General features: G+C 36.8%; 1 protein-coding gene and 1 pseudogene across 2 annotated transcripts; both read right to left on the reverse strand.

The window, feature by feature from the left end:
* Positions 1 to 235: 235 nt before the first annotated feature.
* On the reverse strand, positions 236 to 3,989 carry LOC113760344 (annotated as a pseudogene).
* On the reverse strand, positions 3,609 to 9,967 carry LOC113760373 (AT-hook motif nuclear-localized protein 9-like). 2 transcript variants are annotated; one of them, XM_027302924.1, is made up of 6 exons: positions 9,593 to 9,967; positions 8,091 to 8,866; positions 6,194 to 6,261; positions 5,865 to 5,996; positions 4,668 to 4,829; positions 3,609 to 4,273 (listed from the first exon to the last, which is right to left on the reverse strand). In XM_027302924.1, the coding sequence occupies exons 2-6, from the start codon at positions 8,503 to 8,505 to the stop codon at positions 4,055 to 4,057; spliced, it is 996 nt and encodes a 331-aa protein (XP_027158725.1). In that variant the 5' UTR covers positions 8,506 to 8,866; positions 9,593 to 9,967; the 3' UTR covers positions 3,609 to 4,054. The 2 variants fall into 2 exon arrangements, with proteins under 2 accessions (XP_027158725.1, XP_027158724.1); XM_027302923.1 differs by lacking the exon at positions 9,593 to 9,967 and having other exon boundaries at positions 8,091 to 9,264.
* Positions 9,968 to 11,375: the final 1,408 nt, after the last annotated feature.

The raw sequence follows: 11,375 nt of genomic DNA on the forward strand, positions 1-11,375 counted from the left end.
AAATCGTGGTCTTTATCCCAACCCATTGTAGAGTCACATTCATCAACCGCCATGGCCTGTACACTCCTTCCATTACCATAAATGGTAGTATTCTTGATGCATCTCTTTTGATGCTAGAACTTGAACCAACCCGTGCTCTGATGGCCGGCCATCACCGTGCTTCTGAAAAGTGAAAAGTGAAAGCTGCTCAGGGTCAAAACAGCCTTTGTCTGGCCAGTCACCGGTGGCGAGCACTTTAGTATAATAGTATTGTCTCTGTGCTGCACGCACGCTCCTCCGGGTGGTGTTTTGCCTTGAGCCTACTGTTTGGTTCGCAGGACTTAGCATCAGACCATAGCATCTAACTCTCCCCACTGATTTTGGGGCACTCCTAGAGCCTTCCAAACTGCTTTGGAGGCGTCAACAATATTATTCGGGCAGGGAGGCTGGTAATCGTGCTCAGCATCGCATCCTTTGGTGGAATCGCACTCACCAACCACCATTGCATCAACCCTTCTCCCACTCCAGTAGATGGTGATGTTGTTCAAGCACCTACTCCGCTGGTTGAACCATCCACTCGACAGCGCCACCACCGGAGTGTCGTCCGAATGGTACTCGATATCGCACTTCGACGCCATCGCCGCCTTTCTGGAAACTGTTGATTGTCATGGCTGCCTTTGTACGTTTTGAAACTCCGGGTGAACATTTGTACGTTGTGTAAGTCTGGCATGTGACAGTTTGAGTAATACTGGTATATCCTTCCGTTGTCTCTTATTGTTGTTGCCGTGGTAATTAAAATTGTGGCAACTTCTCCTAAAAAAATTGCTCCTAGTTCAGATTAAGTGATGGACGTAACTGATCAACTGATCAGGAGTTGGGCTATTCATTCGTCATTATTCAACACATGGGATTGACTAAGTACTGTTGAGTAAATTGTTTCACTTTTTTTTTGTGAGGAAAACTCCTAATTTTCATGGATTCACGTTCGTGAATGAATGTGATCGTGACATTGATCGATTTACATTGGACAATAGGATAGGTGAGTTTGGATTTTGTCCGATTATGTTTAGATTTATGTAGTTTTTATTAAATTTGATATTATGTGCTTAAATTTTTGGATAAATTATATTTTACCTCTTGTGGTTTAACGCCTTTTTATATAACTTTTCTATAGTTTCAAAAGCTTATATAACTCTTTGATGATTTAGACTAAAGTATCAAAATGATAGAATTTGCATCTGATAATAGTGTTAACTAAAATGTCAAAAGTACCCTTATATAAAGTTAAAAATTATTTTTTAATCATGGAGGGTTATGTATATATTTTGAAAATCATATGAGAGTTATGTGATAAAACACTAAATCATAAGAGAGTTATGTAGTAAAATACAAAACTACAACGGGTTAAATTGTCATGCATGTTAGGTTTACATATTTTAGTCATTGAAGTCATTTTAATTTCTAAATTAAGGTAATATCGATATTTTTGTGAATTTCATTACAGAGGATCATTTCTATTACTTTTGCATTTTAGTCCAAACTATATATGTTGGGATTATGTATAGTTTTTAAAACTACGAAAGGTTACGTGGAAAATCGCTAAACCATAGGAGGGGGGGGGGGTAAAATGTATATGGTACATATTAACCCAATAATCGTGCAAATTAATCCAATACGTGAGAATAACAATTTACATGAGAACCAGAACTTGTAAGAAATATACCAAATAGATGTACCAAGACAAGATTGGCCCTATCTTAACCTGTCCGTCCAGATTTACATCCGATTGCTCGACATTTTTTGATGATGAATGCGTAGATCTGCTTAACAAAGAGAAATAAAAAAAGATTGCTTTTACAACCAGTGAATACGTTAGCAAGATCAGTATGAAACAAAATACTAGTAAACTAAAAATTGCTATAGAAGATCCCTAGCCTGACTACATATGGTAGCATAGGTCACCCTTAAAACTCCAAGCCTGGAATTAGATCTTCTAGCTGGAATTAATAGATCAGATGATGAGGAATTTTAGCTCAGTATCATGCCTTCTCATAATATTGCTTTTTCTTTTTACTCATTCCTCAGATGGTAAACTCCAAGCCTGTAAGCCAAATGGTAAAGTTAAAGGTACAAAGTCACCAACTGGGCTATGCAAACAAGAATACTACACTGATTTTCTGCAGTGAAGGAAAGTTTTATCCCACTTAATTACCAGTGCTGCCTGGCCTCCGGTATCTAAAAACAGCAAGGCGGTTCTGACTTAATTTGAACAGTTCTGAGAGTGATGAGTTGAAGCCAACACCTACGGACCATCTAGCTGCGATGGCAAGTTCCATACTGATGAAATGCTCATCGTGGCGCTTTCGTCGGGGTGGTTTAACCATGGGGAGAGAGGTGTCTCAACACATTTGATGCTAAACTCGAAGTGATTCTTCTAAACAAATTTTGATGGCTCATAAAATAGCATCTGTTGATAGCTTAGGACCACATGGAATAATTTCGTAAAATTTCACTGGATACTAGTAAGAAAGGCGCACATGCAACGTTAGGGGAAAAAACATCGATAAGAAAAACTGCATGGAAGATTATATTGATGGAGTAGTAATTAGTCACAGATAAACGGGTTACTGTGATATTTCTTGGTATTGGTATCTATCACTACTCGTGTTAGATGATAAACAGAAACACAAATGTAGAATGTAAAATATGGTGATATTCTTCAAGCATCATGCTCTGTGGATGTGGAACCAACGAGTCGACAGTGCCAATACCGGAGTGAGTGCTGTATGAACGCAACTTGCCATCACATTTCAATGCCCCTCCGCCGTCACCACCATTTCCAAAACCATTTAGAGTCAATATTGCCTTCGTACGTACGCCGTGAAACTCTAGGTGAACAGTCGAATATGGCGAACATTTGACCTTGTGTGCAGCATTCGGAGTTGTTATCTATCCGTGTTGCATTGGCCTGGTGGAGGCTTTTGGCCCAGTAATTTTCTACTGGGTTCGCAGGACTGAGCTTTGGTACTGCTTGAAAGGAATGCGAGAAGAAGAAGAAGAAGAAAGAAAATAACCAGACAAGTGGAAGGGATCGATGCTTGATCCAAATTGTTTCCTCATTTTTCTTTCTTTCATTTTCCTCATTGTGAGGCATACTTTGATGTGAAGCGACTAAACCTGGTGCAAAAAGTATATATAGGGGTATGGTGACTTGTAATTAGATAGTGAGATGTTGACTTGGGTATTGGAATGGAATCTGTTACACTCCCTATTAGTACATACATGTTTTTGGTGAATTTGAATGATGAGCAAAAGATTCAAGTACAATTAACAAAGAAAGTTACACACATGTATAAAACTTTTTGCTCAAAACTTGTGTATGAATTCAGATCTTAACATATTTAGATCCTTTGACAACCAAAAATTGAATCTCTGAATTAATTAAGTGTCATTGAATTTCTCAAGCAAAACTTGCTTCCAAAATTAAGTGATATGCCATTCACTTATTATTGAATATAAAATGCACTCAAATGTATTAGATTTAATTCTTAACGACTCAATAATTTAATGGATTCGGTTTAAAACTTCAGACTTCAACACGCTCTGAGACTTATTTGTAACTAGTTTGAAGGTTTATACTCAGTTCAATAAAACTTTCACCAAAAGATCACAAGTTACATATTGCAACCCTGGTCAAGGGTTCACTGGAATTCCCTTTCTTGGGTAGATATGCATCCCACAATGGCCACAGAGCCTAAAAAAATTGATCCTTCTCTTTCAGCTTCTATACTCGTGTCAACAAAACTATCCGCAATACAGTTGAATCCAGCTTCTTCTTCAAAAGAACAAGTTTTCTCATAGTTGTTAAAGTCAGCACTTTTAAAAGAGCAGTGTAATACAAGATTTTTCACTTAAACTGCAAAAATACTACAACCATCTATGATTGGCATTGTACGAGATTTAAGGAGGAAGCTTCTCTCATCTCGTACGACTGAAGAAATTAGTTCCATGTTTACTCCATGTTCGCTTTGATTCAATATATACATTGCTCGCCTACCTACCAGTCCGGAAACTGTTATCCATGCATCAAATCAATGTCACCATGAGCCATTTGCACAGAACCAGGCCATGTGCCCATTGAAGATGTTGAAGTCAGATTCTGGCTTGGTGGAAAGCTTGTAATGGTTACAGAATTATCAACTGTCTGTTGGTCTAGATCTCCTGCACTTCCTAGACTTTGGCCATCCTTCTCCTTTGTCTTTGAACTGCCACAGACGAAGCTCCCGACTATTACCTGCAATACGGAGAGAACCCACAGAGCCTTAGAATATAGAATTCGATGGAGACCATAATTTGTGCCATAATAAAGAACTACAAACTTGATATATGCTCGGTATACTCCTATTGTTACCTGATCACAAAATTACAGTGCATTCAGCTAACATGAAGCTTTAATAAAGTTCTTGAAATCAACAAATGACAGAAAAGAGTATGCACAAGCAGTTCACAAGAAGTTGGGAGTCCAGAATATTACAACATTCTATATAACTATTCACTTATGCAATGATAGATGCAAATACAAGCTGAACAAGCCTCTGGATTCCTCTGATGCGTATCATAATACAAATGCAAGAGTATTAGAATGTAGAAGAAGATGTTAAAAAGTGCTACAGGATTTGATTAATTACCTGAACTGGGCTGGCTGCAATGAGGACTCCCCCAACTCCACCACCAACGACTCGACCATCGGGACTAGCAAGAGAGACACTCAAACCACCAGTACGACTATGGGAACCACTATTAGCAGAAAGAAGGTATGAGCCTGAAAGGCACAATATTTCAAATCTTCCCTACAAATGAGAGGGCAAAAAAAAAAAAAACTTAGATGTTCCATACAGAAAGGAATGTACAAAATTTGTTGGAAAAATATAGTGGAAGAATATGAAACAAAATCATTGTTGGATAACCACTGCTTACAGAGGTAAAGGCACTTTAGAGAGTGTATCAGAAATTAAATGATGGAGACATTAAGACTTTTACATATAATGTTGTCGACAATAGGAACTCTAACCACAAAGCTTTGAGCTCACGTCAGGGAAGATGAAGGAATCACCTTGACGGTTTGAGAGACCATGAAGGCGACAATGATCATTAATATATAAATATGTTTTCTGATTGTCATTAAGCTTGAACACCATAAGCAGAAACAACTAATTGCTCACATAAGCTTACATAAGAATACAGACACACACACAAATTTTGTTGGTGTGCTTTTACTGAATCGCCATCTCACCTTAAAGTTTAAGATGCTGGATGCGAGAGCAGGTAGATTTACATGGCATGGTCATGAGGAGGCTGGACACTTCTCCTTAAACCAATGCCCATGGAATATTATAATGGTTGACAACAAAAACTGTTCCTAGACTGAGGAATTTTTATGCTCAGATGCCAAATCAATTACTACCTAATCTGTTATAAGTTCAGCAACTTATTTAGTTAGAACGAGTCCTTTGCGCACAAGCACACACAAGGTGAATGCATGATAATTAAATATGCATGCCCAATACAGATTTTATAGCTTCAACTGGGTGCAAGGATGCTTAATGTGCTGGGGAATGTGAAGGACAAAAGAAGGATTAATTTGGATAATTCAGTTCGGGATCTCTTAGATACAAAAGATCGATTTTCAGAGCATAACTTCATATGTGAAGGATGTTACCCACTTCTGGGTGACTAATCTGAATTATATGCGATTTACTAGCTCTATGTCTGTACCTCATCTGGATGCACATAAACATGCTTAAAATTCAAGAAGCTTGTCTGTTGTTTGCATGACTATGTCCTTTTAGACAATAAGACAGAATATCAGGATTTGGAGCTCAAACCTCATATGTCACTGTGCCACCAGAAGATGATGGCTGTCGAAGAGTCACCGTGGAAATAGCACCATTTGCTGATAAGATGCATATAGCCCGTGGTCCTTGCTGTGAAAATGACATTATCTTTGTTGTGATGTCCTGCATGAATCCCATGAAACATTTCAAGACACAGAAAGATGTGTTTTAGTATATCTTCCAAGAAAATCAAACTGCGCTTCATCATTTTAAAATAGAAGCCAAATTGAACATGAAGATCAACGAAGTTAATACATTTAGTATACACCAAATCTCATTCTATGATGCCAAGACTAAGAAGTTTATGGAGTGGTGCATACTTCTCCTACAGAAATGGTAATGACATGTGGAGTAAAACCAAACCCAGCTGAATTCGACAGCCATCCACCTAGCAAAAGCAGTTGTAAATCAAAACATTAGTTGAATTGAAAAATTAATGAGGGAAAGGAAATGGAACACCATAGTCTAACGGAGAGAGAATGCTTTGGCTTCTAAAGATTTCAAAGTATCCAACTTCACATAGACTTGTCAGTTCAGGAAAATACTATCTAAACGAAGAGGAATAATATTGCTTCCACGTTGATTGGGCAATAAAGAGCATCAATACTATCAAATAAAATCTGAGAACAAATTAAACGTTAGGAGATATAGTTAGATATACAAATGCAAACTTAAACACAGTTCAGCATATCAGAGATATGTGAAGGTTTTCGTCTCCAGATACATGTGTTGTAAGTTAGCCTAATCCAAAAGCCTTAGAATATGCTATTGGAGGTGATGAACAGCAAAACTAACGCTGCCACTTGAGAAATCAATACTATGCTGACAAAAAGCATGATAAACAATAGAAAGAAGGAGACACAATTAGCAATAGTTTTTGGGGGAAAGAAGCTGAGTTACAAGCTAGGGTATCCATAAAGGTCTGTAAGGTTTCCGTTTCCTAAAATATTCTTCACCAAGTTATTCTTGTCCAGGATTTTGTACCCAATCCAATAGGACTAAATTCATAAGCAAATAATGTCTTCAGCCAACTAAATCTTCATGTGACCATGATAACGGTCAATCACTGTTTATCGAAATTTAGCCTTCTAAAACTAGGATTTAATATTTTGTCTGGGTTTCAGGAATTCTGCTCATATGATGTGTAATATAGGTAAGAGCAGCAGCAAGCACAGGTAGCATATTGTTTAAGCAACTAAAATTTAAATGATATTGTTTTGGGGGATCTGGATTTACTGAACTATCATCTCATTTTCTTGCACAAGTATCACAAAAGCAATCAGAAGGATAAGCATGTATTATCATTTACGGCTGTTGATCTTGCTCAAAACACCAAAATGCTCTTGTTCATGCTGCAAGATTCAGATTCTCTGGTATCAATAAAAGAAACAAAACTCCATATCCTCCAAAGACCATTCACTGGGAAATTCTGGGCACTAAAATCAAGCTCCCTGAGCATCAAATGTTTGATGCCTCTGAACAACTGAAAAGACACAACAAGTGCAATCCCTAATGTTGCCCAGATGTGGAGAGAGTGTGTGCTAAATTGTATATTAACCATAAGTCATCAACCCATTTAAAAAAATACATAGAGTTTCAGGGCTATATGATCATGATCTCTAGTTACAATCACATCTTCCAGTTCCTTAAATAGTCAAACTCTCTAACTGGAAACAGGTAAATCACTAATAGTCAATGCCAACCAAATACTTTGCAAAATTTATGTTGGAACCATCAAAAGTTTACATCCTCATGACTGGGAGTTTCTAAAATTCCCCTGGTAATACAATAATGAATGGATAACTGCCTTAAAAACAAGTTCTTGGCAACATAAGAAAGATTATCTATTTTCACTGTAAATGAAGGACATTTTTTGGAAATTATTTGTTATAGGTCCATGGCAAATATGATAGCTTATATTATTTCCACATCTTTTTCATGATTTGTGTTCACTGGACACCTGTTCAAATAAGTCCAGTATGCCATATCCTGGTCTCATTTGTAAACCTCGACTTCTATTCTCGCGTTACATCTCCAAATACTAGTTATCAGGTACCAAAAAATTAAATATCACCCAAACTGGCCAATGACACATCCTGACATTGTATTAAAGCAGAAATTTGGGAGCCAGCGTTCATAGTTAGATTGCCAGGCAATACAGAAGATACCATATCAGTAGTTCTAATGCAGTGAAGCTGAAAACCCAAAAATTATTACCAATAGAAGCTAGTTGCTGTTTCCGACCACTCCCTGGAGGTCTTCCTCGACCCCTCTTTTGAGTAGGTGTTGTAGTTGGTGGAGGAGTTGATGAAGTGGGATTCAATGCCAACGAAACCTTACCATCGGGTCCATACTTCCGAGGCCTTCCCCTTTTTCTACGTACAGGCTCACCCTGTGGCACAGCAGAAGGTGCCCCTACACTGACTCCCCGACCTGACATTGTTGAAGAAGGATCAACAGGTAATGTTGATCCAATTGAACTTCCTCCAGTATTTGGTTGAAATGATGCACTCGCCCCTGTTAATGGATATATAGTTGGTGATCCCTGTAATCCACTGCCAGAAGCAGTCACACCTCTCTGCATATAATATGGAGTCGACCCAGAAAACGTCATTGCATCCCTTCTATCCATGGGGACTTCCTGTTGTTCGCTTCTACTTCCAATCAAACACTCAAATATCCAATTCACGGAGTCAACCTAGTTTTTCAAAAGAACTTGAAACTTCTTCTCCTCTACTAAGTATCTTGTTTTTAAAAAGCCTATGCTTGATCACTCTGCCTATGTAATGCTCTTGAATCAAAACTCTTCCACCGGTACTCAAAGAGAAAACGGAGGAGGTTTTAGTAATGGAATCAAGAAACAGCGCAAAATGTTGAACATCATTCTGCTCTTTGAAACTCACATTTTCAGGCACATATGATCACCAAAATGCAGCAGTAGAGAATCACAACACAAGTGGGAGGCCGGGAGCCCCATTATATCGACAAATTGCCTAATTCAGACAAAGCATTTAACATTCCAAATCAATTACAATCGTGTCAAGAGACAAACTCGAATACAAATCCGACATAATAACATATAGCCTCAAGTAGAAAGGACTTCGAAAGCAAAAGGAAGAGAGAATTCAGTACTCTTTCTTGCCGGATACAAGAATGAACATAATGAACAAAGATCAATTGATTGACTAAAAAGGACACAGAATTGAAGAAGAATAAGTCAAGTTCAAAATTCAAGATGCAATTCTAGTTCTTTAGAAATAACGAAGGGCAATAACTGAGGATATTTTACAGCTCACCAAACCAAGATAGACAAGGAGAGGCTTCGGTTCAAAGACAAAAGAAAATGGATAAAGACTGAACTAGTTACTGGTCTGGTCCACTAACTCCACTTCCTACCAACCCATATTTAACGGAGCCTTAAAACACAAAGTAGCCCTTCAAAGCAAAACCAATAAACAAGGAAAACCAACGGCATTGCATATAAAACAAGAAAAACAAAAAAAAAAATCTCCAGTCAATCATGTGAGCTCAGTTTCAAGAAAAGAGAATGAGCAAGTCAAAGATAGCAGCTCTGGTTGAAAATTTTCAGTTGATTTTCGAGGCTAAGATGAAAAGGGACTGATGAGAAAAGGGTTCTTGCAATAATTACAAATAAAAACATTAAGGTTAAGACTTAACAGAAGCAAATGGACGGATGCAGCCCGGTGTAATGGACTTACTGTTGTAAATCTAGTTGCATAGAAGTAGAAGTACACGAGTCTTTATCTGAAATGTCTTTGCATGAAGTGAAGTGAGAAAAGCAATGGGGCAGAGAGCTTTCGCTGTGTTTGCAGAAAAAAGTGTGTTTATATCTACGGTGCTGAGTATATATCTCTTCCCTCCCTGCGTCGTGTCACTGTGTACTATGTGTACCTTGCGTGACGATTGATGAGTTCTGCTTCACTGTGCTTACTATTACTACAGTCCACCTTGTTGCAAATTCCAAATTGAACGGAAACTGCTGCGAGGGGCCAGAATCAAACAAAACTAAAGACGCCCAAATATAAAAAGAGGGAATGATTTCCGAGCAGATAATCTATTGATGATGTTTATTGCGTTGACAATGAAATTGCCAATGTACAGGGCAGGCGACTCATGCACAAATAGAGGTGTCGATCAAACAAATAGGGGATATACGCTTCAAAAGAATAGAGAATAATTAATAGTACTACTAGCCACCAGTAGTAGTATTTTCTGAACTTGTACTTGACTCCAAAAAGGCTTCCAGGCTACAGTCCTAATTTGGCTTGACCCACCCTATAATTAATGCATAATCACGTATACTATATACTTTATTAGATATTTACATATGACTAAGTAGTTTCATTTTTTTTTTATTTTGAAAGATATAGTTACGTATAAATTATTAATTGGTTTAATCACATATTGTCCCATTGTAATTAGGGATGAGTAGCAAATCATTCCCCGTATCACGAAACCTACAAATGAAAGTCATATATATATATATATATATATATATATAGGAGCAAGAAGAGAGATAATTATGCCCTTATTATAGGAAACTTGTCTCATAACCCCTTTTTATTTTCTTTTTCTTCTTCGCTTATTTATTATATTTAAATTTTTTTCTCCTCCATTTGTGTTATTATTAAACATTTAGTGTTAATTTTTATTTAAAAAGTTTAGTTATCCTATTGCACATTTATTAAAGAAATTTTACTAACAGTTTCTCATTAATTATCAAAATTAGATATTACATATTTAGTAAAAATATTTCAATTTAGCTGGAGATATGGTAAAAAATATTTTACATAATTTCTATTTTTTATTAAAAATTGATGCACGATAATACCAGTAGTTAACCGTCAATGCATGACAAGTAATTATTAATATCAATAGAAAATACCTAATTTTATTAATATATTCTATTTAACTTCTTGTGATAACTAGTGATGACCAAATACTTTTAGTAGGAAGGTTACTCTGTGTATTTAATCATAAATGGAAATTCTTTATTGCTATCAGAATTAGGAATAAATGATAAGGGGAAGAGATGTAAACATAATAAAGAAATGGATAAGAGGAAATAATAAAAAAAAAGGTTATTAGATAGTATCCTAATAGTGAAGGCATTATTGCCTTTTTACTATGCATATACAGATGGCTTTAACTATGAAGGGGGGCACTTTATAGATTTTAAGAATACAGGAGGTAATTTGTGGATGAACTGTAATTACAAGGGATAATTTGTAATTGAGCTTTATTAATTTTGTAAATTATAATGCATAGTCATGGATTATATACACTACCATATATTTATACATATAATTATCTGAAGCCGGATTTTAATTGGATCGAGTCTAATAAAACTCAAACTCAATCCAAAAATAATTCAAGTTGTATATCTAGACTCAAATTCTGCTCATCCCAGTAAAACGTTGAACTTAACTTCGATTATTTCATGTCGTCGAATCGACCCAACTCAGAATCGCCAATTCCCAT

Source organism: Coffea eugenioides, chromosome 2, assembly GCF_003713205.1.
Source record: "Coffea eugenioides isolate CCC68of chromosome 2, Ceug_1.0, whole genome shotgun sequence".
NCBI lineage: Eukaryota > Viridiplantae > Streptophyta > Magnoliopsida > Gentianales > Rubiaceae > Coffea > Coffea eugenioides.